We start from the raw sequence: 27,428 nt of genomic DNA, 5'->3' as shown, positions 1-27,428 counted from the left end.
AGTTCAATATTCAGTTACAGTAGAGATGAAATTCGTTGACGGACTGGTGTTTTGGTACATGAGCCTTCAAGTCTTTGTCTCTTGTTTATAATTCTGTTCATACAAAAACTACAGCAGGATGACAAAAAGGTGACATCCACTTTCCTAGCGTATCACAAATCCACCATGTTAATCAAGCTTATTAAATTAATCACCCGAGTTTGACACAAGTAAAAAGTATGCATTTACTGCAGTAATGTGGACGAGCCTGCGTGCTTGTGCGTGTGTAAATGTGGGTGTCTGTATCCATGAGTGATTGCAAAGGATGTTATGTATCTTTTTAGTGGAATTTTAAACTGTTAGTGATTGAGATGTTATTTATGTTTTAAACCGCCTGACACTGCGAGGCATTCTTCCTTGTTTTTATAAGGACATTAAAATCTTTGAGTCTCGAGTCTTGAGAACAGTAGACATGAAAAAACCAATATGAAACAGATGCACGTTGTGCACATTATAGTAGGCCTGGTTGTGCACATTATAGTAGGCCTGGTTGTGCACATTATAGTAGGCCTGGTTGTGCACATTATAGTAGGCCTGCTAGGTGTATACTGAAAGACTATCATTATTTGTACCCATACACACACCAACACAAACAAAGGGGATAAATAGGGAATACTACATGGCATGCTATGTCGTACCAGATTTACACGAGTTGTTTTCTTAAATATTGAAATGCGAGTTCTCAAAATTCTTCTAGACGAAACAGCAAGTGCTAAAGTGTTTCCAAAAGGACATTTGTCTCGGTGACAGAATAGTTTGACACGACCTCATTTACATGATATACCAACGTGTGAAGTGTAAGGTATTGTCATGTCATGGGTGGTCTTTCTGGCGTATGTAGGATATACAAGCAGGGGAACTAAGAGGAGATGAAAGAAAGACAAGATGATTGTTAACGACTCTGCGCGTCCTTCAAGGTTTACATACTTGTGCATTTCCAACTGTTCGTCATAATAAATTTTCTAATAAATATTACAAAAGTTTAATGCATATAGCCTGGCCAGTCTTCTGTCAAGATCAAGACAGATCGTGAGATGACACTGTATGATTATATATATAGGTTACAGCTCCCAAAGCCATAGAATGGCCCCACATTAATCTTTATGTTGAAATCTTTGTTGTTGATTTATTGCTTTCACACATTGCCAAACAGACTGGACGGTATATCTGAAACTGAGTTGAGTGTTAGCAGCCTGAGATGAACATAATGTGTTTTGTAGTGTGATGTCTTTCTTACTTTTACCATCGGTGCAGTGCATATAACAACAATACATGCACACTCATAACACACACAGTCTCACGAAAGGTGCAGTACATATTTAACAACAATATATGCACACTCATAACACACAAAGTCTCACGAAAGGTGCAGTACATATAACAACAATATATGCACATTCATAATGCACAAAGTCTCACGAAAGGTGCAGTACACATAACAACAATACATGCACATTCATAACACACAAAGTCTCACGAAAGGTAATGACAGTTGAAGGCATCTATTTATTACGGTGACATAAACAGAATACAGAACACACATAGCTCTATCTGCATGATAAAAATCGCAAAAAATATGTTGTTACAATTTGGAAAAAAACCAGAAGAAAAAAAGTTAATGGACTTGAACAAAAAAGACAGACACAATTTGTACACTTGCATTGAAAGCACGCATTTTGCAACTATCGATAGCTGAAGACAGATGCTGTTAAATCATAAACAACACAGATGTAATAAATATCGAAGCTGGTGTAACAAATTCAGCTTTCCCTTCATTCAGCTTTCTGATTCAATAAATATACTCGAGACTCAAATGTTGTTTCCTGGTCAAAATAATTAAAGAAGTACACTTATGTAAGGAAAACAACGCATGTCAGTTTCTTGCAAATGAAGGTAATTGGTGGAAACATTTAATAAATACGATTTCTTCGAAAACGTGCACCGAGTGGTTACGTCCCTTGAATGAGAAGGGAAGGATTTCAGAACAAAGAAATTAAAATTTCTAAGTTTAAATACAAAAAAATTGGTTGAACGAATTTGACCCCATGAATGATAAGTACCTAAGCTCTATCATCAGTACTATGGAAGGGAGGGGGGCTTTTCAGTGTGGAGTTTATACAAGATCAACGAGGCTGAATCAGAAATGAGGGGGAAAGCTGAATACGCTACACCGGCATACCAAAACTAAACAATCATTTAGTGAACATTAACAACCATTTGTGACTTAGTACAAAAGGAAGAGTGTTACAGATCATCTTCAGCTGTCACTGCACACTATCCTGCTAACACAAAATTAATTACAGGTATCTTGATCACACTACACAACTTTTTAAAACAGTGTTAAAAAGAGCGGTAGCATACAGCTCTCAATTTTGTAATATTCATTTGCAAGTATTCAAGCACAAATACTCATTTCTCATCAATTTCAAATATTAATGACTTTCATTTTGCAATATATATAAGTTATGTACATGTACAGCGAATAGACATATGTACACTACAAAATCAATATCCTGTTTAACCTACTGTTACCTCTATCAGTTCCAGAAAGAACTTAAAACGCACTGCACTGTGAGAAGTATAAAGAAAGGTCTTTTTTCAGGAGTGCCATGTGAATGGCTAAACACAATGACCATGTTTTGACATACATGTATGTAACTTTGTTAAATGAAAGATAGGATAATTCAGGCAAAACATAAATCAATGTTTCTGGTTCTCTGAAGACCCTAATTTTGCCCCTTAATCCTAGAACCTCGTATACACCCCCCATATAATTAAAAATGACAAAACTTGATTAATACGACATACATCACCGTACAATTCTTTTCAGGTGCATATGAGAGAATACATATGAAACATGTGGAATTTCCATTGCATAAACAACAGCTTGGCTACTTCTGCATTTGTTTAAGCGAATGTATTATGGTTTTAGATGATGGGAAAAGCATTGCGTATCATCCGTTGACATCATCTTAATCCTAGTTTTTTCCTGCATGCAGGAACAGGACCGGGTGACAATAAGGCTATGACTCATATACAGTGGAACCCTCTTTTCAACTCCCCTGATTTAACACTTCCCCCTGATTTAACACTTCCCCCTGATTTAACACTTCCCCCCGATTTAACACTTCCCCCTTGCCCTTTCATATTTTCTGTTCATAACCACTGTAAATTTAGCCTCCCGTTAGGACTCCCTCCTTTTTAAGCCCCATTTTTACTCACATTTTTGGAGGTCTTGAATAAAGGGGCTTTCACAGTATTACATGTAAAACATCTGAAATCACACAGTATTTCAACAGTTCACTTTTTCTTCTTCAACGCTTCAAAGCGCCGCGTCAGGTCGTCAAAGTCAACATCTTCACCACCCGCAGAAGTTCCGCCAATCGTTCGGCTGTCCGGCAGGCTGTTGCTGGGGACGGTGGGCAAGTCGGGGAAGTCGTCCAGTTTTGGCGGGGGTCCTGGTGGCGGTGCAGAGTTATAGAAACCAGGCGGGGGAGGCTGTGCAGGCTTGGGGTTGTCGTAAAGATCGTTGAAGCTGGGAGGGGGGCCTGGTTTTTCGTCGCTGCTTGGCATCTGGTATGGTTGGAAGCCACCATGTGGTGGGGCAGAGACAGGAGGGGGGTAGCACATGCCTGCAGCGGGGGGTGCGTTGGGTAGCTGTGGCGGAGAAGATGCGCTTGCTGATGGGTACGGGGCCTGGATAATCAGAAAATAAAACATAGTAAAATAAATACTGAGAACCATGTACTGATGTAGATGTACAGACTTCAATGCCTGATGCTTTCATTCGCATGAAAGATTAAAACCTAAAAGACAGAACAGCATCATCAGAGAAAACACTCTGCAATAAACCTCTGTGGTTCTTGATTTTTACTGGTGTCACAAAGGCACGTACTTTATACATATATATATATAATTACACACTGACTCAACCCCCTTTCTATTGCTTTATTTTTAAAGCACCACAATGATGGTGGTTCAAATATCAATGCCAACATCATTGCATATTGCATAACATTTACACTAAATGTATAGACTATAGTCTCACCGGTGGTTGCTGATGCTGAGGCTGCATAACACCCATCCCTCCATTGGGTCCTCCTCCCCCACCACCGGTGTTGTTGCCCGTCTTTCCCTGTTTGCTGGCGTCAAAGTCAATCAGAAGATTCTCCGCCATCATGATCTCATCCTGTGCCATGACAGAAGCATCAGGCTCAAAGGGAACATTGTACGACCTTGCGATCTCCGCCATGTAGCGTTCGACTAGAGTCTTGGGGGGTGCCTGAACTGACAGCTTGTGCATCACTTTTTCACTGACATTGCTCAGCTGGTTCGACCGACACGCCAAGCCAAATTCTTTGCCATACTTGACGGCTAACTCGTCAGCAACAGGCCTGAACTCTTGGACATCTGCCTGGAGACGGGGCGTGGCCCAGATCAAGCTGGCAATGGCCTCTTCCAATCCTGGGTCCAGGTCTCTGTGAAAGAATACAAGAAAGGTACTATTAACAATTCACATAATTGCTTTTTACTTCAAAGTTCAATGAACAAGTAAGACTTCTTCCAGATGCTATCCTTATTTCACAACATTAATATTTTCTTCTGATCCAACCAAAATACAGTCTCTGTACTTTTTACAGGCATTTCCTTCATCTCTTTAGAACTACATTACACAGATTTATGTCATAATCTAACCCCAAGGGTTCAATACCAGTACCACACTGTCTTTGCCATCTTCATGACAATTTTGACATGACAATTATGACATGTATTATCAATACTATTAGCGTTGTTATCATTCAGATGATATTGCACTGCCAGTAGAGCTCCAATAATGATCTCACTTTCTTGTTTGATAAGTCAGGGAGTCACCATCTTTTCAAACAAGTTGACATTCCTACCTACTGACACCATACAGTTAACTTGAGCAATGACAGTAATGACAATTGATGAAAATTTCAAAAGCATTCAACACGCAATATCTGAGCCTAGTTGAGGCTTTTAAGTTATTTGAGTTTTGTGATATGGCAAAGGCTACACGCACTCTGAGTGTATACAGGATCGACAGGTCTGTGTACACTCCGACAATGAAAAGCTCTGTTACAACTCTAAGCCAATGAAATGTGCCCTTACAATCTGATGTATCAATTGACTTCCACCATCTCTTTTCGGAGTGCACACTCACATAGTATACAACCACTTCTAGGTCGATACACACTCCAAGTGTGTTCTAAACTCCAACAATAAATTGCAGTGTAGCATCATTTATTCAACTTATTGTGTCTGTGTGTTTGTTATTGTGTGTGGTTCTCCCCAGCGTACTTTTGATACTATGAATCGAAAGTGAAGCATTCCTTTGCACAATGGCATCAAATGACACTCTTGAGTTGATGCGGTTCTCCAATCTTTCATACATGTACACTCCGAGAATTTAATCTATGTTACAGTAAAGGCCTTGCAGCATCAGATTGTTTTTGTTTTTTGTACTCTGATAATCAACTACTCTGCGTTCTTATCGCAAAGTGATGTCAAATGGCAAATTCGCTTCGCGACCAAAAGTTAACGTTGGAGTGTATACAGGGGGCATATACTTGTATACACTCGGAGTGCGTGTAGCAAGTGTGTTGATGATATTAGTTTATTACCATTTACAGTATTACTATTAGAAATTATAAATATTGGTATTTTGTAAATCCTTTCAGTTTAACTCCTTTTGATAGTTTAATGTTGAGTCACTGAGACAATGAGAAGCTATCAAAACTGAGAGCAGTAATATTCGTGACTTTTATTAGTTTTAACTTTAAAGTTTAACTTTTAAGTGTCAGACTTCATCAGGAAAACTGTAGACAGTAGAGTGACACTGTCAGACTCATTAGCCTCTGTAGAAGTTTTTAATTTCACAACCTATTTCAAGGGATTTAAATGTCGTTAACAGCATCATGTTTCGTGTGCGCATGAACTGAAAGTAAAACAACAAAGATCAAGACACACGTACGTCACATACTTTACCGATAACTAGAACTTACTTTTGTGTTTGGATCAGACCAAATCTTGCCAGCAGGAGATCGCAGTACATTTCCAGTAATTCCATGGCTTCGACGAGGTAGTCTTCTCGAATGATATGTTCCACCCTGATTCTTGCTCTGTCTTCTTTTCCAGCGCTGATGTAGTCTGCTATCTCTTTCCGGGCTTTCAACGCCAGTTCAGTTTTCTTCTTTTCCAAGAGTTTCAAGCGGTTTATTACCAACCGCAAGTTTGTTTTCAACTTATTGTAATTAGGGCCGCTTTTGAACATGATGAATGATTTGAAATTCACGAACGTGTAGATAAAAACAGCCGACTTTGGGCAGAAGTAGGAAGCAAACTGATCGTGATCGTGAATCACCTGTGTGTTTGTATCGGTCTTCGTCACAAGACTCTGAGCATTTAGCGATGACGTCACGGTTTTCGCAATCCCAGTATCTGCGGTTCTAATGTAGAAAAAGGACAAAAATCAAAAGCTTAAAAATAATCACATTTTAAAATCTGAGTATTTCTCAAATTATTATTAACCCTTCAATGGCAAAAGCTGATATGCTACGAGGTCAGGTTAATTTTACAAGTAATTGCAGAAACATACAGAACCAACATACTGTAACATCAGCAGGCGTTTTTATTATAGTTTTCTGAAATAAACGCCAAAAATGTCAAACTCTACATACACTGACAACTTACACCAGTGGCTAAGAAATAAACAGTTCATATAAAAAGAGCGTCGATGCACTATTTTGAGCAATTACTGTAAATGGACATTTACTGCGGTCCGAATAAGTCCAATAACCACATGGAGCATGCTTGAAGCAGACAAGCAAACTGCCAAGAGTGTGTTTGTGCTTTCGTGGGCAACAAGGAATGATAACGACAGAAGAATTGGAGTGTTTTATTCACACAACCGTTCAACATGTCGTCTGAATCAACGGAAAAGATTGATTTAACTGCATGGAATGTATTCAAGGCGCTACATTTACTGTGCAAGACAAATGCCACATGCTCAACGGAACTGAGATCTTTCCTTGCAAAACAGGTTATTAAAGAACACCAAGAGGTTTACATTTTGATGTTAGACTGTATTTTATGCGTTGATGAAAGTTTGATTCTGGAGCCTTGGGGTTCGGGGTCAGGTTGTTGTTCTTCACAGATTTAGCACACACACACACGATGACATACCAATCACACAAACCCAACAGGTACACTGGTACAGCAGCAAGACACGTGGATTTTCTGCAGCCATTTAATAGAACTCGACTGACTTTGTGTACCTTAAGTATATGAGGCATGGGAACATATTTGATGTTAATAGTGTGGAGAGAGTGCTTTTATTGTGGAGCAGGGACATCAGTTCTGGAACGCAAGTCAAATAGAATAGGTAGGGGCTACTGTTAAGCCTTTTTCAAGTCGTAATTCGACTCAGAAATTCTATAGTTACGGCATGACGTCATTTTACTGTCGTAACCCGCTCACTGCAGGCTTCGGTTACACCTTTTCCACGAGTCGTAGAGTCACTCGGCCAGACTTTGATTACGGCGCGGCGTGATCCTACCCCGGACATTCTCTAGTTACGACATGACGCCTTTTTACTGTCGTAACACGCTCACTATTATTCATGTCCCTTGTTTGGACATACTTGTATGTACTGGTGGTTGATATCCAGATATCCTCTCAGTGATTGAGGCTCAGTGATTATAGATTTCACTGTTCCTTTAACGGGTTTATTCCGTATTTTTGGAATTATCTGTACTAATGGTACAGGTGAATGTGGGGAGTGAAGTAGTTTGTTCCACCCATCCCGTTATTTTGTTTCTCCAAACAAGGATTGAATCATTTGTGTATGATTTGTGGTGGAATTTCCTCCATGGTGTGTTACTGTAATAGGATGTACTGTACTGAATGTTGGGTTATGATTTCCCGGTATGTGTACTATGTCAGGGATGTTGCTACAAATTCATACCTATAGGACAAATGTCCTGAGTTCTTCAGCATTAATAGGACATTTGACCGCTTTCAGAAAATGTAATAGGACATTATGAATTTGCGCCAAACAGCTTATAACACATTCCATGGAATTGTTCCAAAGTCATGCGCGCACACACACACACACACCCACGCGCGCGCGCTGTAGAACACGCACATAATAATTATAGTAAATACATCAACACAGTGTGCGTATAATGTTGTATTTGTTTAGTTTCAAAGAAACCACAAAAAAAGAAACCAACATGAACTACTTCAGAGCTCTTACTTTGATTACAAACTGCATGATTTGGATAAAAGTTGAAAAACAAAATGATCGGTTTGATCCAATGCTGATCTTTTGCAGGCTTTAGTTTTTTTTTCTTCAGCGGCATAATTCAGTGCTTCGTCTCGTATCGAAAACAAAAGCAGACGACAAATCTAGTCAGTTGGAGTTGTCTCCCGTACTCCTGTAGCATGCACTGATCTAAAAATAATCCACAAACGGCGCATACCGCAAACGGTTCGGGAATTCCCGACAAAAGAAAAGATCCCTACGCGGCACTGGCAACTTCAGTGTCAGCTGAACACGAGAGCGTTCGATCTTTTAGAAGATTTGTATCTTGAAATGAAAATTGACGAATATCGCGCTGTCCGAAGGAATGGAGTACATATCGGACAATGACCACGCTCAGGCTAAAACGATAGGACATCTTCAATCAATCAATCAATGAGTCTTATATCGCGCATATTCCGTGGGTACAGTTCTAGGCGCTCTGCAGTGATGCCGTGTGAGATGAAATTTTACACGGCCAGTAGATTGCAGCCATTTCGGCGCATATTTACCTTTCACGGCCTATTATTCCAAGTCACACGGGTATAGGTAGACAATTATTAACTGTGCCTAAGCAATTTTGCCAGGAAAGACCCTTTTGTCAATCGTGGGATCTTTAACGTGCACACCCAATGTAGTGTACACGGGGGGAGGGTTCGGACACCGAAGAGAGTCTGCACACAAAGTTGACTCTGAAATAAATTTCCGCCGAACCTGGGATCGAACTCACGCTGACAGCGGCCAACTGAATACAAATCCAGCGCGCTACCAACTGAGCTATATCCCCGCCCCGACATGCGGCAATGTGAATCGGACATTTGGGGATTTTCATCGTAAAATGTCCGATGTCCGACGCCTAACGACATCCCTGCTATGTGTACAGGTTAATTGGAGGAAAAATGTAGTGGTTAATTGTTTGTTTGCATCAGATGGTTTTGTCCTCCATTGATGCAGGCCGGCATAGTCAAACTCGCCAAACTGCAATGCTTCGTTGAAAGTCTTTCTGGGGGCTCGTTTGCGCTGCACCTGCAGGGTTCGCGACGACCGAACGTAGAGCTGGACGAACGAGTTCATTTCAAAGTCTGAGATAACTTTTTGCAACCTGTTGAAGTACTCGAACGTACTTCCAACTGTCAAAACTGCTTCGCTGTGAAGTCTGCTATCCATGACTAAAGTAAACCGGCCTGCATACGGGTAGAAACGCACAACCACTACTAATGAACTGTTAACACGTCTGTCCTCACTCGACCCACGCTTTAAAATGGCCGCCCAAACCGGATCAAACTGGAAGTAGAGCGCGGCCCTGGCGGGGAAATGCTTTGTGGCGTAATCAAAGCAAAGAAGGGAAAAGTTACGGGCGGCGTAAGTGTAGCACTGCGAATAGAATAAGGGGGAAAAGGATCATGAATCCCAGTGTTAGGTACTTAAACAGACCACATCAGTAATAATCAATCTACACAAAAATATTGGACCTCCATTAACCAGTATTTGGCAGTAAGCTTGGTAATCATGTGGACTGGGTGGCCGAGTGGTAACGCACTTGCGCTCGGAATCGAGAGGTTGCGTGTTCGACCCTGGGTCGGGCCGCTATTTTCTCCCCCCTTTCCTAACCTTGATGGTGGGTTCAAGTGCTAGTCTTTCGGATGAGACGAAAAACCGAGGTCCCTTCGTGTACACTATATTGGGGTGTGCACGTTAAAGATCCCACGATTGACAAAAGGGTCTTTCCTGGCAAAATTGTATAGGCATAGATACAAATGTCCATCAAATACCCGTGTGACTTGGAATAAAGGCCGCGAAAGGTGAACATTCGCCTAACAGGCTTGAGGTTTGCTGGTCGATGTGAATGCGTGATATATTGTGTAAAAAATTCCATCTCACACGGCATAAACGCGCTTTGAACTTCGGATAAGGCGCTATATAAATAAAGAGAATTATAAAATTATATAATCACCATCTGACTGATTTTTGTGGGGGGAGGGGGGGGGAGACAAAATTACAACCATTATAAAGACAGCAAAGAGAGTTAACTAACGAGTTGAATAGAAACCAATTGAAAAATATACTTTTCTTGGTAGCTATAGTTAACGAGTTGAATGAAAATCATAACTTTTCATGGTGGTTTACATTTGTTAATAGTATTTCCAGTTTTGGTCACAGTGATTTGTTTCCACTTTCAGATATGGAACAAGCAGGATCGACAGACCATCCTGACAACGCTGTCAAAACTGTTCCTAAACTTCAAGTGCGCTGCAGACATTGGATGCTACTTCAGGCCCTTTGTGTTAGACATCGCGCACAGGACCAAGAAATGTGTGCTGAAGGAAGGCCATGCCAATGTTCGTCTGCAGTGCAAACTGGCTGTAGCGCTGGGGCTTGCTCTCCCTGTCTGCCCAGAGCTAGAAAGGTGTGCTTGTGTGTGTGTGACCTATAAAGAGCGAAGTATTTTCATAGAATAAAAACTCTTTACTTGTGAGTTTAACTTTAACAGCATGTTGTCGTTGCGCCTTATTGTGATTGTCTGCTCACGGGGAATGGTGTAATTGTTTCTTAGAAGTTTACAAGAATGGCACTGTGAAACCCCCCTTTTAAGACCTCCAACAAATCGGGTCTTGAAATTGTGATAAGGAGAAAGAGTCTTCAAAATGGGGGTAAATTTACTGATGTTACGAAGAGAAAATCTCAGTCTCAAGGGGGTGGGGGGTCTTAAAAGATTTAGTTCTTGAGCTGTGATTCTTGAGTGTCCCATGGAGGGCTGGGGGTCAAGGCACATCGTGGAGCCAGGCAGACAGAATAGATAGTCACCAGGGGTGCTAACAAAAAGAGCCTGGGCAATGTTTGGAAACATATGTCATTCATGCGCTGCTGATTTTTGAGTCACTTGAGAAAAAGTGACTATGTAATCGGTCAGTGTTAGTCTGTCCGGCCGGCCGTCCGTAGACACCACCTTAACGTTGGACTTTTCTCGGAAACTATCAAAGCGATCGGGCTCATATTTTGTTTAGTCGTGACCTCCAATGACCTCTACACTTTAACGATGGTTTCGTTGACCTTTGACCTTTTTCAAGGTCACAGGTCAGCGTCAAAGGAAAAATTAGACATTTTATATCTTTGACAAAGTTCATCGGATGTGATTGAAACTTTGTAGGATTATTCTTTACATCAAAGTATTTACATCTGTAGCCTTTTACGAACGTTATCAGAAAAACAAGGGAGATAACTAGCCTTTTCTGTTCGGCAACACACAACTTAACGTTGGGCTTTTCTCGGAAACTATAAAAGTGACCGGGCTCAAATTTTATGTGAACGTGACTCATTGTGTTGTGAATAGCAATTTCTTCCTGTCCATCTGATGCCTCATATAATATTCAGAACTGCGAAAGTGACTCGATCGAGCGTTTGCTCTTCTTGTTCATTAATTGTGATGTCAAAACGACAGACCTCAATTCCCGACGCTTTCAGAAAAGGCTTGTTCTCTGCAGTAATTACAGTGCTGTCCTGTTCTGTATTGGTACTTGTAGACAGTTAGCATCATCATGTGATTGTGTTTGACTTGCGTGGAAAATAAATTTAGAAGGCTCTACTTTTTGTCCACAGATTTACAGCTGAGTTCATCAACACACACAAACCCTTTGCAAACTTCACAGATGAGGAGCCGAAGAAAAAAAAATCCAAGAGAGAAAAGGTAAGCAACGTGTGTAAAACTAAAAGCAATTTTATGGAAATATGAGTATTGTATTTCGGCTGTTCCCACTTTACTGGGGCAAGATTAGGTGGATGGTAGCAGTCGTTTTCTTGAACGTCATGCAAAAGCTATCTTAAATCATGAAAACACGAAGCAACTTGTATATATATACAGGCTGATAGCTAATTGTAAAATAAGCAAGCTGTTCATTCATTTTTTGTTTGGTTGCTTAGCTTGTTGTTTTCCTCCATGTAGAACCTGGTAGAGTTCAGTGGACCTCATCATGAGTATGAACAGTTTATGCTATTTGACTTGTTTTACAATTGTAGAGATGTGTTTTTCAAGAACAATGTTTATGATTTCAGATTCCAGAGGTGGATTGGGTGAGAGCAATGCACAACTTTGCCTCTCACCTGAGAGACGCCAGCAGCGTAATCAGCGTCAAACTGGTTGCTGATCACCTTGCACACCAAGACACAACCGTCAGATGGTAAGACTCAAGCATATTTTGATACCATGTAAATTCGTTGCTGTTAGTATCCAAATTATGCTGTGGTTGATTTTTAATACTCTGAAGCAACTGCCAGTATCGCCCAGTTTTTTTATTTATTTTTTTTTAATTCCTTGCTGTCAGTGTCGGTATCAAAATTATGCTTTAAACACATTTTTGACTCACATGCGAAGCAAAAGTGAGTCTATGTACTCACCCGAGTCGTCCGTCCGTCCGGAAAACTTTAACGTTGGATATTTCTTGGACACTATTCAGTCTATCAGTACCAAATTTGGCAAGATGGTGTATGATGACAAGGCCCCCAAAAACATACATAGCATCTTGACCTTGCGTCAAGGTCGCAGGGGCCATAAATGTTGTCTAAAAAACAGCTATTTTTCACATTTTTCACATTTCAGATAAAAATTATGTGGGGCACATGTTATGCTTTCATCATGAGACACATTTGGTCACATATGGTCAAGGTCACTTTGACCCTTATGAAATGTGACCAAAATAAGGTAGTGAACCACTAAAAGTGACCATATCTCATGGTAGAAAGAGCCAATAAGCACCATTGTACTTCCTATGTCTTGAATTAACAGCTTTGTGTTGCATGACCTTGGATGACCTTGACCTTGGGTCAAGGTCACATGTATTTTGGTAGGAAAAATGTGTAAAGCAGTTCTTAGTGTATGATGTCATTGCTAGGTTTAGCTGAAGGTCAAGGTCATGTAAAGGTCAAGCATGTGAGTCGTATGGGCTTTGCCCTTCTTGTTTATTTTTATTTCTTACTATGAAGCAACTGCCAGTATCGCCCAGTTTCGAAGGAAGTGTGCAGAGTGATAAATGAATGCAAAAATTATCAGTGTGTGGTTAGGGCCAATACAAATATATGTTGGTTTAGGGTCACCCAACTGACCCTATTTCATCCCGCCGACTCTAAAACTATTTTTTCATTTCTTCAAAAAACTAAAACTTTTGGCACATTTTGCAAACCATTCCAAGACTAAAGGAAGTTGCCTCCTTTAAAATCGAAAGAAAAAAATATGACCTACCAACCCTATCTTTTTTGTGGTTTTTTGTTGCATGAATCAAGGAGTTATTTTTCTGTGTCAGAATGTTGGGCTTTCATTTGTAGCACTAAATGGTGTTTCAGGTATGCAGCCATGACTTACTGCAGGCTGATTGGGATGTCGGAGCAAACCAGAAGTCAGTTTCTCCGTCGTTACTTCACAGTTCAAGAGGAACAGGAACTGGTTCACAGGTAAGGGCCTTGACCAATTCCTCTGTCAATGGGCGGTTCTGGTGAGGTTATGACCCCCTCTTTCTTTCGGCTGGTAACTGGCGCCACCTCGCAGCAAGATCACACGAGAAAGGCAAAAAACCCTTGCATTGGTCCCAAATAGCATATCCATGGGTGAAACTTTTCCGCCTCAGGGATTCCTTATTTTGAAAATCTTAATTTTTTCGCCGGCGATCCGATCCGTATTTCTCCTAACACAGTGACCGGACATCGCTGAGTCTTTGTTTCACTGGGCGCGCGAATTATCGAACTACAGCTTGGCATTTGTTACATTGTTTAATGTGCAAATTTGTGTGTTTGATATGCCAGGATAGGCCTACTTTTACCCTTAAAAGCCTGATTTTTCGTTTTCTTCCGGGGGGCTTTGCCCCCCTGGGCCTCCTAGCGGGGCGTTGCCCCTGCACCCCACCAGGGCCTGGGCGGCCCCCGGACCCCGGCCTCATTTTCCTTATTTTCAATTCTGATCAGTTTCACCCATGCATATCGGTTTGGTAACAGTTCATACTGTGTAAGTCGTGCATTTTATACGGTAAACAGACAATGGTCGGTTCTGGTGAGTTTATGCCCCTTCTTTCTTTTGGCTGGTAACTGGCGCCACCTCGCGGCAAGATCACGAGTTGTCTCGCGTTATCACCCCAGAAGCACTCATTTGTGTCGGTCATATTTATGTGTCATAGGTTGTGGTAAAAAGACCGCAAAGTTTTCTGCCTTTACAGTGACGGTGTGCAGTAAAAATGTGGCTGGTTGTCAACCACAATGTGCAGTGTGCTAGCACATGTTTCCTAATGTTCATAACAAGTGATATTTGCAGATATTTTCATTTTTATTTTATTTTATTTTTTAATTTTTTTTATACATAGCAATGGTTTGTAAAACAGTAACATATAACAAGACCAGAGGTTGTTAATGATTTTTTGTTATTTTCCATTCATGTATCATGTGTGAGCACCATCTTTACTGGTATGCTGATGGTACTGTTTCGTCCTTGAGGCAGGTTCTTGGATTCTTGTTTCTAACCTGGTTTTTTTTGCAGGTGTTACCAAGAAACACAGGAAAGAGAGAAGCTGATCAACTCGGGGCTTGGGGCCGTCGTTTTGGAATCTTTAGAGTCGGGACTAACGCACACCAAACATCAGCTTCTCCCAGCTGACCTTGACCCTGCTGTAGTCAGCGTAACTGGTGTGCTTCTACCTCGACATGCAGACAGTGAATTGGACAAGGATGTGAAGGTGAGCCGTTAGTGGTATTAGAAAGTGCAGGTTTGTAAAAGTGCTGCTGTAGTTTCTGTTACAGGGAAGTTGCTGACCAAACTCTTCCATAGCACTTTGACATTTATTTATTTAAAAGTCTGCAAATCTGCAAGATGCCTTTCTCTCCATATGTTGATTGCCCACCCCTCGTCCTCAACACTCCCTACCCACTTAGTGGGATGTGGCCATATTTGCTAGTCAGATGCAGGCATGGGAATTGTCCGCCGAAAGGCAAATTTCTGCCGAATTTTTTTTTGTTCCGCCGAAAAAGCAAAAGTGTCCGCCGAAAAAATAAATGGGGGAGGCAAAAATGGTTCTAAAAACTGAACTTAGAGCTTAGATGACACCAAATTGCACCATTTGGGTTCTTTGGAGAAAAAAAAATTCCGGGGGGGCATGCCCCGAACACCCCTAGCAGCCTTTTTTACTTTTTTCAATTCCCATGCCTGCAGATGATCGGGCCTTGGGTGCTTTACCTTGCATTTACAAGGATCTATTACCTTTGCGCTTTCCTGTGTTGTACAAGTGAAACTCATTTGTCTTGGTGAGTGAAGATCTTTTTTTACTTTTTAACATCATTTGTCATATTTTTTCTCTTTATTTTTTTTTAGCACCAGTGGGTAGGTGTACCCTCCATGCTTGACAGCCTACGCAGCCTGTCTCTGGCCGTGTCGGCTGGCCGCCCCGTGCTTGTTCAGGGTCCTGTTGGCTGCGGCAAAACGTCGCTGGTGCAGCACCTGGCTTCACTGACTGGCAGGCACTGTGCTCCGGAGGTTATCAAGGTGCAGCTGGGAGACCAGACCGACAGCAAGGTGAGGGAGAGTGAAAGAATAAAGTGGAGTGATCTTCTTCGTTTATGGGCTAAAATTCCCTCGGATTTTTATGTTTATGATCATTTTTACCCTGCCATTTAGGCAGCCATACCCTGCTTTCGGGGGAAAAGTGGAGTAATGTAATGGTCTGTTTAAAAGGAAAGTATTGTTGAGAATCACTGCATAGATACTAGAGCGTATGCATGTGTGTGGAAGCTCAAGATTTTGTATAAAAAAAAATGTCTCAAAAAAGTTCCAGGGAAGAGGGTTCAGGTTGGGTAGGGCTGCTTCTAGGCATTTTTAAATTTTATGGTCTGATGAATGATAGGGAATGTCTTCCCTTGGCTTATTGTGTTTTTATTGACTCACATGCGAAGCAAAAGTGAGTCTATGTACTCACCCGAGTCGTCCGTCCGTCCGTCCCCCCCGTCCGTCCGGACGTCCGTCCGGAAAACTTTAACGTTGGATATTTCTTGGACACTATTCAGTCTATCAGTACCAAATTTGGCAAGATGGTGTATGATGACAAGGCCCCAAAAAACATACATAGCATCTTGACCTTGCTTCAAGGTCAAGGTCGCAGGGGCCATAAATGTTGTCTAAAAAACAGCTATTTTTCCCATTTTCTCTGAAGTTTTTGAGATTGAATACCTCACCTATATATGATATATAGGGCAAAGTAAGCCCCATCTTTTGATACCAGTTTGGTTTACCTTGCTTCAAGGTCAAGGTCACAGGAGCTCTTCAAGTTGGATTGTATACATATTTTGAAGTGACCTTGACCCTGAACTATGGAAGATAACTGTTTCAAACTTAAAAATTATGTGGGGCACATGTTATGCTTTCATCATGAGACACATTTGGTCACATATGATCAAGGTCATGGTCACTTTGACCCTTATGAAATGTGACCAAAATAAGGTAGTGAACCACTAAAAGTGACCATATCTCATGGTAGAAAGAGCCAATAAGCACCATTGTACTTCCTATGTCTTGAATTAACAGCTTTGTGTTGCATGACCTTGGATGACCTTGACCTTGGGTCAAGGTCACATGTATTTTGGTAGGAAAAATGTGTAAAGCAGTTCTTAGTGTATGATGTCATTGCTAGGTTCAAGGTCATGTCAAGGTCAAGCATGTGAGTCGTATGGGCTTTGCCCTTCTTGTTTATTATGGCAGTGAAATGAAACAAATGTTTATGTGGCTTCAAAGAAGAAGACCATGCATGTAACTAAAAGGTTGCTGATGTGAAAGGAAGGAATTTTTGAGGATAAGAATTATTATGTTGTGCCCTGTGCCCATTATTACCCCCCGCGGGTTAGGGGGAAGAATTTACCCGATACTCCCAAGCATGTCGTAAGAGGCGACTAACGGATTCTGTTTCTCCCTTTACCCTTAAGTGTTTCTTGTATAGAATATAGTCAATTTTTGTAAAGATTTTAGTCGAGCAGTATGTAAGAGTCCTTTGTACTGAAAACTTGCATTCTCCCAGTAAGGTCATATATTGTACTACGTTGCAAGCCACAGGAGCAAATTTTTGATTAGTGCTTTTGTGAACAAGAAACAATTGACAAGTGGCTCTATCCCCTCTCCCCCCTTTCCCCGTCGCGATATAACCTTCGTGGTTGAAAACGACGTTGAACACCAAATAAAGAAAGAAATAAAGTGCCCATTATTCCATAGTGTTTTTAGGGATATAGTTTGAATGACTTGCTGATTTTGTATATGAAGCCTCTCCTCCTTTTCTGTGTGTCTTGAAATCATTTCCCAAAAGGTTTATTCCTAAAATGCAGTTTGCTTTCTAGGCTTTACTGGGAACATACCAGTGTACAGAAGTCCCTGGCCAGTTTGTGTGGCGACCGGGGGTCCTGACAGAGGCTGTTACTAAGGGTTACTGGGTGCTACTGGAAGACCTTGACCATGCTCCAATGGAGGTCGTGTCGACCTTGGCACCCCTGCTGCAGACGTCCACGCTTTCAGTCCCAGGTCATGGTGACATCATTCATGCTGCACCAGGGTTTCAGCTGTTTGCTACACAAAGGTGAATTGGATGTTATGATCACTTACTTTTTTGGGGGGGGGGGGGGGGGGGGGCATTTGTTGAACTTTTGGTAGACAGCTAAATGAAGTGTGTGTAATGGCGAAAAGTTACTTGAACAAGTGGTTTTCGGTACTTCGTTTTGAATTGTTGACCGGCGGGGATGTAGCTCAGTCGGTAGCGCACTGGATTTGTATCCAGTTGGCCGCTGTCAGCGTGAGTTCGTTCCCACGTTCGGCGAGAGATTTATTTCTCAGAGTCAACTTTGTGTGCAGACTCTCCTCGGTGTCCGAACAACACCGTGTGTACACGCAAGCACAAGACCAAGTGCGCACGAAAAAGATCCTGTAATCCATGTCAGAGTTCGGTGGGTTATAGAAACACGAAAATACCCAGCATGCTTCCTCCGAAAACGGCGTATGGTTGCCGAAATGACGGGGTAAAAACCGGTCATACACGTAAAATTCCACTCGTGCAAAAAACACGAGTGTACATGGGAGTTTCAGCCCACAAACGCAGAAGAAGAAGAATTGTTGACTTCCTGATACGGTCCCTATGTGAGGGAGGAATGTGTGCCTGTTTGTCTGATTACCTAGCATGGGTACTGGCTCCCCACCATCTTCCTTTCAGCATAATCTTGAAGGGACATTTACAGGTGTTTCTTTTGCGGATAAATGAGCAAAATGGCAGCCTTGTATTTTTTAGCTTCTTTACCCTGATGCTGGTGTGAAAGAGCAAGTGGATGTGAGTGTGGACTCTGAATATGTATTGCAACAAAATAGATGTCAATGACAAAGCATCATGTTGCAGGTTGTTTGCCTCTGGTGATGGACTTCATTCCCAGAACAAGAGTTCAGCCATTCTGGACAAGTTGTGGACACAGGTGACCATTCAGCCGCTGTCCAGAGTGGAGCTGAAGCAGGTGAGTGATGGCGGCATTGCTGCAGTCTTTGTAAGGATATGGTCTGTCATCCTTTTAAAGGAAACACATTAACCCTTTCACTGCCAGATGTAATAACACAAAATCGGGTCACCAGTTATATTTAGTCATGAGAATGAGGTATCCTACTAAGCCATTGGCTAGTATTTGTGTGTCAGCAGTGACACAGCATTTCTGGAAAATTCCTGAACGGAGAAGACGGTTTTACCCGTCCTAAGGCGCTGCAGATGCACAGGCACATGACGGGTATACCTGTCTTAAGGCAGTCAAGGGGTTAAATGAGCAATACTGGCAGCCTTTTCTTTCCCTTCTTAGGGGAGTACATTTGCATGGCTATACTTGTTTTTTTCACCTGCAGACCCTTGTTCCTATTTAGAGGAAATGTCAATATTAGGCTTGACTCAGACTGCATGATATCAGAGAACAGCTTACTGATGGGCACATCGATTCATTGATGGAGCCTTTGGCTTTCAAGTGAGCCAACATACGTTTCACTCTTGCTGTAGATCGATTGGATGTGTCTGTGTCTTTCTAAAAGTAACTGCAGCTAAAGATAATGATGATGATAAATCACTTTTCTATAGCGCAAGTTCGGATTTACAGCTCCAAGCGCTTTGCAATTCCAATTAAACACACGCACACTTGCACACGCGATATAGAAATATTGAAGATCATTTTATTCTGTGTCCAAGATCATTTTATTGTGTGTCCAAAGGCTGTGGTGACTCGTTTTCCAAACCTGCTACCCATCATTGACAGGCTGTTGGACATTTACTTCATGCTGTCAGCTGGGCGCCACCACCTGACCTCGGACCTTGAAGATGAAGGTCAAGGTGAAGGGTCAGAGGAGAGCACTGTTGGGAAATTTTTGTCTTTGACAGGACGCTTGGTCTCCACCAGGTAAGACTTTCAGGACACGTTGTTGTTTTCCATTCTTCTTTCACTGCCTGTTGTTAGAGGATTTAGTGCTTTCATTCTCAGTCCTTGCTATCCTTCCAATTTGTTTTTTTGACACATTAGACATCGTGTTTTTCCTTCTTTTTACCAGTTGTTCTTGCAATGTCTTTTAGTAGATAATGTCTTGTAAATAATAATCATATTTCCGTGTTTTACGCCTTGTAGCAGGGAAGTCTTCTGCCATCTGCAGTATGTGAAATGGCAAGAACTTAAATCAAATCGCAGAAAACTTGCCGAACTTTTACACAGTGGAAGAAAAAATTAAAAGGACTGTCAGAACTTACCAATATTATTATGGTCATTCCTATTGAAATAAAAGGTTTCAACAGAAATAGAGTTGCACCTGCAAGTAGCTGCTTCTGTGTTGATGAGTTGTACGCTTGGACAGGTGCTACAGTAACTCTGGATTATTTTATGGTGGCTGTATGGATTTTCATTGTGGTCACTGCAAGCAGTCCAGGCACATTTCTTTAAAAAAAACATACACCCTTAACATTCTGGGTAGTTCCTTTAAAAAAAAAGAAAAAGCGAAGAATGATTGTGTGGGGGTGGGGGTTGGTTGTGGTCAGATAGGGCAATGACAAGTGAAATACAAAGTAGGGGATTTTTCTTTTAACACTTTCTACCCCACCTATGATGACCAAGTTTTTTTTTAGCCGAGACCAGCTGTGCTGCAACAGGTCACTCACAATTGTAGTGACTGTGTAGTAACTGTGTATCAACACGCTGGAATGCAGGCGTTAGATGGACGTTACAGGAAGCGACTGAAGCTGACAGTCTGAGCGGATATATCCGTACCTGCTCAGATATAGACAAATGAGTGGGTACGGATATCCGTACCTGGGAGACAATGAGTTAAACAGATAGATTTTTCTGAAGAACATGTTCTCTCAGAAGTAAGTGTACATGGCTTATATATGATTTTTTTGTTTATCAAACAAACTGATACATAAGCATGCATTTTTGGTGTGGATGGTTGTGTCAACCATCACAAATGTGTCCAGGCTTTTTACACAGAATGAGGGCATCCTTCCACCATATATATTTTAATTTTTAGAATGTCATGATTCAATGACTGTTTTACTTTTTTTTACTCCTCAGGCCATGATAGCTGTCTTGTTTTTTTGGTTTTTTGTATATACCAGTTTTATTACTGCTATGACTTTTTAAGACAGTTCATATTCCATGTGTTCCACTCTGTGAAGTAGCAGGCTTTGGGTATTTTGGTAGGAACATCGTTGCACCTGCAAGTAGCTGCTGCTCTGTTGATGAGTTGTATGCTTGGACAGGTGCTACAGTAACTCTGGATTTTTGACGGTGGCTGTATGGATTTTCATTGTGGTCACTGCTAACAGTCCAGGAACATTTCTTCTAGAAAAAAAAGCTTTAAAAAAACCCACTTTAAGTCTGGGTGAAGAGAAGGGAGGTTTGTGTGGGTGGGGGGGGGGGGGGGGTGGGGGGGGGATGTCAGATAGGGGAAAGGGCAGTGAAGGCAGAAATATTGAGAAAGACACAACCTTTGGAAGCACATGTCCTTTGAGGACTAAATAAATAGATTTATATGCTTTGTCACTGTCGAGAGAACTGATACTTTACACTCTATGCTTTATTGTGTTAACCTTACACTCTATGCTTTATTGTGTTAACCTTACACTCTATGCCTTATTGTGTTAACCTTACACTCTATGCTTTATTGTGTTAACCTTACACTCTATGCTTTATTGTGTTAACCATACTCTCTATGCTTTATTGTTTTAACCTTACACTCTATGTATGCTGTATGGTTTTCAGAGATTTGATGTCGTGGTGCAGTTGCGTGTCAAGTGTTTTCGTGGAGACATCGGCAAACTGCGCAGAGCTTGTGTACCAGGCGGCCATCGACTCCTTTGTGTCCTGTCTCCCCAGTCAGCCCAAACGCTTAGCCCTTGCTGAGGCCATTGCTGCCAGACTCAACATCACCATAGAAAAGGTAGATAGCAGGCATGGGAATCCTTGTCCTTTTGGAGGAATTCCTCCTTTTGATGCTCGCAAGGTGTTCATGTTGGATACATATTTATGTAAAATCGGCACATGAAATTGAATTTGAAGCTGTAAGCAAGACTCCTCATGTGTAAATCAATTTCCCTGTTTGGTCATTTATTAGAATTTTATTTTTTAAAATTATTTTTTTATTTTTTATTATTTAGGACAGGTTGTACCCCCCCGCGGGTTAGGGGGAAGAATTTACCCGATGCTCCCCAGCATGTCGTAAGAGGCGACTAACGGATTCTGTTTCTCCTTTTACCCTTGTTAAGTGTTTCTTGTATAGAATATAGTCAATTTTTGTGAAGATTTTAGTCAAGCAGTATGTAAGAAATGTTAAGTCCTTTGTACTGGAAACTTGCATTCTCCCAGTAAGGTAATATAGTGTACTACGTTGCAAGCCCCTGGAGCAAATTTTTGATTAGTGCTTTTGTGAACAAGAAACAATTGACAAGTGGCTCTATCCCATCTCCCCCCTTTCCCCGTCGCGATATAACCTTCGTGGTTGAAAATGACGTCAAACACCAAATAAAGAAAGAAATCATCATCATCATTATCCCTTGTTCTTTTAAATCGGGTAACAACAACAAAAAACGGATAAAATCTTCTACATTTTGTTTTATTTTGGATTTGGCTAACCTCTTTTCCTTCTTTTTTTGCCATTTTCGATTCTCATGTCTGGCCTAGGTGGGTTTTTTGTGCTTGGTAATCGAGAAACCCGTGTTAACGGAAAGTGTTTATGAATGATTACCTATGCATGCAAGAAAGTAGACTTGTTTACAATTTTCACAATTCAAAATTGTATTGATGATGAACTACTCATAAAAAAGCGTGTGTTTGGTTGCATGGCTTTGTGATGGGTATGTAAGAATTGTTGTTGCACCTGCAAGTAGCTGCTTCTTTGTTGGTGGGTTGTACGCTTGGACAGGTGCTACAGTAACTCTGGGGTTTTGACAGTGTCTGTATGGATTTTCATTGTGGTCACTGCAAACAATCCAGGCACATTTATTTCAAACAAACTTGACTCTGGGTAGTTGTTTTTAGGGAAAAAAAGAGGAAAGGGGAGTTGTGTGTGTGTGTGTGTGTGTGTGTGGGGGGGGGGGTGGTATCTATGTTTCAGCTTCAATGTGCAACACATTGAGTACATGAAAAATGTTGACATTCACTAATAAGAAAGGATCGAAGAAACAGGGGAAAAAGAATTAAGAGGTTTGCATTTGGCAGCAATGGCTCTGGCGCCCTTGGTAATTATTCTCATAACTGTAAAGCTTCTTCATGAGATAGAAAGGACTAAAGGAGGCTGTTACATCAGGGTTTTTTCCAGGGAATACTCATGCAGTATATGAAATTTTACAAACTGAATGTTGTGATTGTGTTGTGATTGTTTTTCAGGCCGAGTATTTCTTGACGAAGCGCATGCCACAGGTGGACGAGGATAGCAGACAGTTTTCTGTGGGAAACATTGTGCTTCCTATCAAGCAGCAAAGCATTGTTTCACTGATGAGGTGTGTTTTGAGTTCTCCCTTTATAGATTTCTGTGGGAAACATTGTGCTTCCTATCAAGCAGCAAAGCATTGTTTCACTGATGAGGTGTGTTTTGAGTTCTCCCTTTATAGATTTCTGTGGGAAACATTGTGCTTCCTATCAAGCAGCAAAGCATTGTTTCACTGATGAGGTGTGTTTTGAGTTCTCCCTTTATAGATTTCTGTGGGAAACATTGTGCTTCCTATCAAGCAGCAAAGCATTGTTTCACTGATGAGGTGTGTTTTGAGTTCCCCTTTATAGATTTCTGTGGGAAACATTGTGCTTCCTATCAAGCAGCAAAGCATTGTTTCACTGATGAGGTGTGTTTTGAGTTCCCCCTTTATAGATTTGTTGCTTTGGCTGGTGATTTGTGAAGTGTTTCCACCAGCACCTGATTTTAGGCATTTACAATTTTATGATCTCATCCCTGTTATAAAGAAGTGCTGTTTAAAAATCCTTGTACACTATAAGTAGAGGAGATAAGTTAACCTTTTTCTAGTTTCTTAACTGATGGTCATGTTTTTTTGCCCCCAGAACAATTTTCTCCCACACTCATTCATGTAACAGTTGTATACGTACAACGTTTAAAACATTTGAACTGAAATGTTGATTTTGTGAAACCCAGGAGCCACAGAGCAACGTTCTCATACACTCGGCCCTCCGTGTGTCTGCTGGAGAAGGTTGCAGCGTGTGTGAAGAGGAACGAACCTGTCCTGCTGGTCGGAGAGACCGGCACAGGGAAAACATCGTCTGTACAGTTCCTAGCCCAGACGCTGGGTATGTTCTGCATCCACATATTTTGTTTAACTGTTCATGATGTGTTGATGGGAGCGAGTATTAGGCCAGAACCAGCATGGGGTAGATTACTTGACTGATTTGTAATATTAATGGGTCAGTTGATGGTATGGGCACAGGACACAACACATTGCTTCTCAAATGTCTCAATGAATCATCATTGTCATGTGTGTTGAATGAGTTCCTAGTCTCCTCGTGTGTGTAACGGCCAACGCTTTCTACATGTAGAGAGGTTGGAATATTGTGATCATCATCATTGTCATGTGTGTTGAATGAGTTCCTAGTCTCCTTGTGTGTGTAACGGCCAACGCTTTCTCCATGTAGAGAGGTTGGAATATTGTGATCATCATCATTGTCATGTGTGTTGAATGAGTTCCTAGTCTCCCTGTGTGTGTAACGGCCAACGCTTTCTACATGTAGAGAGGTTGGAATATTGTGATCATCATCATTGTCATGTGTGTTGAATGAGTTCCTAGTCTCCCTGTGTGTGTAACGGCCAACGCTTTCTACATGTAGAGAGGTTGGAATATTGTGATCATCATCATTGTCATGTGTGTTGAATGAGTTCCTAGTCTCCTTGTGTGTGTAACGGCCAACGCTTTCTCCATGTAGAGAGGTTGGAATATTGTGATCATCATCATTGTCATGTGTGTTGAATGAGTTCCTAGTCTCCCTGTGTGTGTAATGGCCAACGCTTTCTCAATGTAGAGAGGTTGGAATATTGTGATCATCATCATTGTCATGTGTGTTGAATGAGTTCCTAGTCTCCTTGTGTGTGTAACGGCCAACGCTTTCTCAATGTAGAGAGGTTGGAATATTGTGATCATCATCATTGTCATGTGTGTTGAATGAGTTCCTAGTCTCCTTGTGTGTGTAACGGCCAACGCTTTCTCCATGTGGAGAGGTTGGAATATTGTGATCATCATCATTGTCATGTGTGTTGAATGAGTCCTTGTGTGTGTAACGGCCAACGCTTTCTCCATGTAGAGAGGTTGGAATATTGTGATCATCATCATTGTCATGTGTGTTGAATGAGTCCTTGTGTGTGTAACGGCCAACGATTTCTCCATGTAGAGAGGTTGGAATATTGTGATCATCATCATTGTCATGTGTGTTGAATGAGTCCTTGTGTGTGTAACGGCCAACGCTTTCTCCATGTAGAGAGGTTGGAATATTGTGATCATCATCATTGTCATGTGTGTTGAATGAGTTCCTAGTCTCCTTGTGTGTGTAACGGCCAACGCTTTCTCCATGTAGAGAGGTTGGAATATTGTGATCATCATCATTGTCATGTGTGTTGAATGAGTTCCTAGTCTCCCTGTGTGTGTAACGGCCAACGCTTTCTCCATGTAGAGAGGTTGGAATATTGTGATCATCATCATTGTCATGTGTGTTGAATGAGTTCCTAGTCTCCCTGTGTGTGTAACGGCCAACGCTTTCTCCATGTAGAGAGGTTGGAATATTGTGATGCTTTGCTTTCTCTATCTTTGTTAGAGCCTTAAAATGGGGGTAAATTTACAGAGGTTATGAAGAGAAAATGTGAAAATGCAAGGTTTTATAAGGGGGAGGTTTTAAAATGAAGGGTCTTAAAAGGGGGCTTCCACTGCACAACATGGATCAGCGCATGGTCAGTGTTTACATCATGGTCAGTGTTTACATCATGGTCAGTGTTTACATCTTGGTCAGTGTTTACATCATGGTCAGTGTTTACATCATGGTCAGTGTTTACATCATGGTCAGTGTTTACATCATGGTCAGTGTTTACATCATGGTCAGTGTTTACATCATGGTCAGTGTTTACATCATGGTCAGTGTTTACATCATGGTCAGTGTTTACATCATGGTCAGTGTTTACATCATGGTCAGTGTTTACATCATGGTCAGTGTTTACATCATGGTCAGTGTTTACATCATGGTCAGTGTTTACATCATGGTCAGTGTTTACATCATGGTCAGTGTAATGGTCAGTGTTTACATCATGGTCAGTGTCATGGTCAATGTTTACATCATGGTCAATGTTTACATCATGGTCAGTGTAATGGTCAATGCTTACATCATGGTCAGTGTTTACATCATGGTCAGTGTAATGGTCAATGCTTACATCATGGTCAGTGTTTACATCATGGTCAGTGTTTACATCATGGTCAGTGTTTACATCATGGTCAGTGTTTACATCATGGTCAATGTTTACATCATGGTCAGTGTTTACATCATGGTCAGTGTTTACATTATGGTCAGTGTTTACATCATGGTCAGTGTTTACATCATGGTCAGTGTTTACATTATGGTCAGTGTTTACATCATGGTCAGTGTTTACATTATGGTCAGTATTTACATCTTGATGTTTGCACATTTCCAGGTCACAAGCTGCATGTCATCAACTTGAACCAGCAGAGCGACAGTGTGGATCTTCTGGGAGGGTGAGTTTTGCAGTGATTCTCATTTCTGTCATGTTTTCTTTTCTGCCTATGAAGATGGAGTTCTCCTACAGGGGAGGAGGGGGGGGGAGCGGATTCTTGTCTTGTGTCAAGTCCTGATCTAGGGTCATTGGATCGCTCCCCAGCATGTCGTAAGAGGCGACTAACGGATTCTGTTTCTCCTTTTACCCTTAAGTGTTTCTTGTATAGAATATAGTCAATGTTTGTAAAGATTTTAGTCAAGCAGTATGTAAGAAATGTTAAGTCCTTTGTACTGGAAACTTGCATTCTCCCAGTAGGGTCATATATTGTACTACGTTGCAAGCCCCTGGAGCAATTTTTTGATTAGTGCTTTTGTGAATAAGAAACAATTAACTAGTGGCTCTATCCCATCTACCCCCTTTCCCCGTCGCGATATAACCTTGAACGGTTGAAAACGACGTTAAACACCAAAAAAAGAAAGAAAGTCATTGGATCATTTGTGTTACTTTCATCTCTGAGATTTTTCTTAATTTCAGTAAATTAGAAATGAACAAGTACAAAGTTCTGTCGCTGTATTAAATGGAAGGGTGTGTTCATTGATGCCTGAATAGAGATGAAGTGTGTCAACGAATAAAGCTGTTCCTTGTAAACAAGCACTATGACGGATGTAATCAGCAAATTCTTTCTCAAAAACGGCCACAATTTGTTCATTATACAGTGGAACCCCACATTTCATACCTAAACAAAATCTGAGAAAATCATGTCTTAAAAAGGAGGAAGTCTTAGCTTGAGATAAATTTACAGAGGTTATGATTATGAACAGAAAATCTGAACAAACAAAGTCTTGA

General features: G+C 41.2%; 3 protein-coding genes across 5 annotated transcripts in view; 2 read left to right on the top strand and 1 right to left on the bottom strand.

Annotated features, from left to right (window-relative positions):
- Positions 1-1,525: 1,525 nt before the first annotated feature.
- LOC138963235 (IST1 homolog) lies at positions 1,526-6,472 on the bottom strand. Of its 2 annotated transcripts, XM_070335294.1 has the most exons (4): positions 6,066-6,472; positions 4,088-4,517; positions 3,314-3,735; positions 1,526-2,898 (listed from the first exon to the last, which is right to left on the bottom strand). In XM_070335294.1, exons 1-3 carry the CDS (start codon positions 6,332-6,334, stop codon positions 3,340-3,342), a joined length of 1,095 nt encoding a protein of 364 aa, XP_070191395.1. In that variant the 5' UTR covers positions 6,335-6,472; the 3' UTR covers positions 1,526-2,898; positions 3,314-3,339. The 2 variants fall into 2 exon arrangements, with proteins under 2 accessions (XP_070191395.1, XP_070191394.1); XM_070335293.1 differs by having other exon boundaries at positions 1,526-3,735.
- A 402-nt stretch (positions 6,473-6,874) lies between these two features.
- On the top strand, positions 6,875-23,702 carry LOC138961314 (midasin-like). The gene is made up of 13 exons (XM_070332915.1): positions 6,875-7,102; positions 10,543-10,769; positions 11,960-12,047; positions 12,413-12,537; positions 13,697-13,804; positions 14,877-15,072; positions 15,705-15,905; positions 17,711-17,946; positions 18,754-18,865; positions 19,599-19,783; positions 21,632-21,809; positions 23,255-23,367; positions 23,648-23,702. The coding sequence occupies exons 1-13, from the start codon at positions 6,980-6,982 to the stop codon at positions 23,700-23,702; spliced, it is 1,947 nt and encodes a 648-aa protein (XP_070189016.1). The 5' UTR covers positions 6,875-6,979.
- LOC138963233 (midasin-like) overlaps positions 23,652-27,428 on the top strand; it is a 221,192-nt gene continuing 217,415 nt past the window's right edge. For both annotated transcript variants that reach the window (XM_070335290.1, XM_070335291.1), the window contains exons 1-3: positions 23,652-23,706; positions 24,012-24,163; positions 26,541-26,601. In XM_070335290.1, the coding sequence (XP_070191391.1) occupies positions 23,702-23,706; positions 24,012-24,163; positions 26,541-26,601 (218 nt within the window). In that variant the 5' untranslated portion in view covers positions 23,652-23,701. The remainder of the gene's footprint in view (positions 23,707-24,011; positions 24,164-26,540; positions 26,602-27,428) is intronic.

Source organism: Littorina saxatilis, linkage group LG3 (assembly GCF_037325665.1).
Source record: "Littorina saxatilis isolate snail1 linkage group LG3, US_GU_Lsax_2.0, whole genome shotgun sequence".
Classification (NCBI taxonomy): Eukaryota; Metazoa; Mollusca; class Gastropoda; order Littorinimorpha; family Littorinidae; genus Littorina; species Littorina saxatilis.
Note: the sequence above shows the minus strand (reverse complement) of the source record. Positions and strands in the feature narration are given on the sequence as shown.

Bases quoted from the DNA above. Each gene is read 5' to 3' on its own strand.
- LOC138963235 (XM_070335293.1), bottom strand. From the start codon at position 6,334: ATGTTCAAAAGCGGCCCTAATTACAATAAGTTGAAAACAAACTTGCGG. The intron at 4,518-6,065 runs GTAAGTTCTAGT...ATTCTTTCACAG, and splicing joins GGTCTGATCCAAACACAAAA to AGACCTGGACCCAGGATTGG. The intron at 3,736-4,087 runs GTGAGACTATAG...CTGATTATCCAG, and splicing joins CTCAGCATCAGCAACCACCG to GCCCCGTACCCATCAGCAAG.
- LOC138961314 (XM_070332915.1), top strand. From the start codon at position 6,980: ATGTCGTCTGAATCAACGGAAAAGATTGATTTAACTGCATGGAATGTA. The intron at 7,103-10,542 runs GTTATTAAAGAA...TTCCACTTTCAG, and splicing joins GATCTTTCCTTGCAAAACAG to ATATGGAACAAGCAGGATCG. The intron at 23,368-23,647 runs GTGTGTTTTGAG...TCCCCTTTATAG, and splicing joins AGCATTGTTTCACTGATGAG to ATTTCTGTGGGAAACATTGT.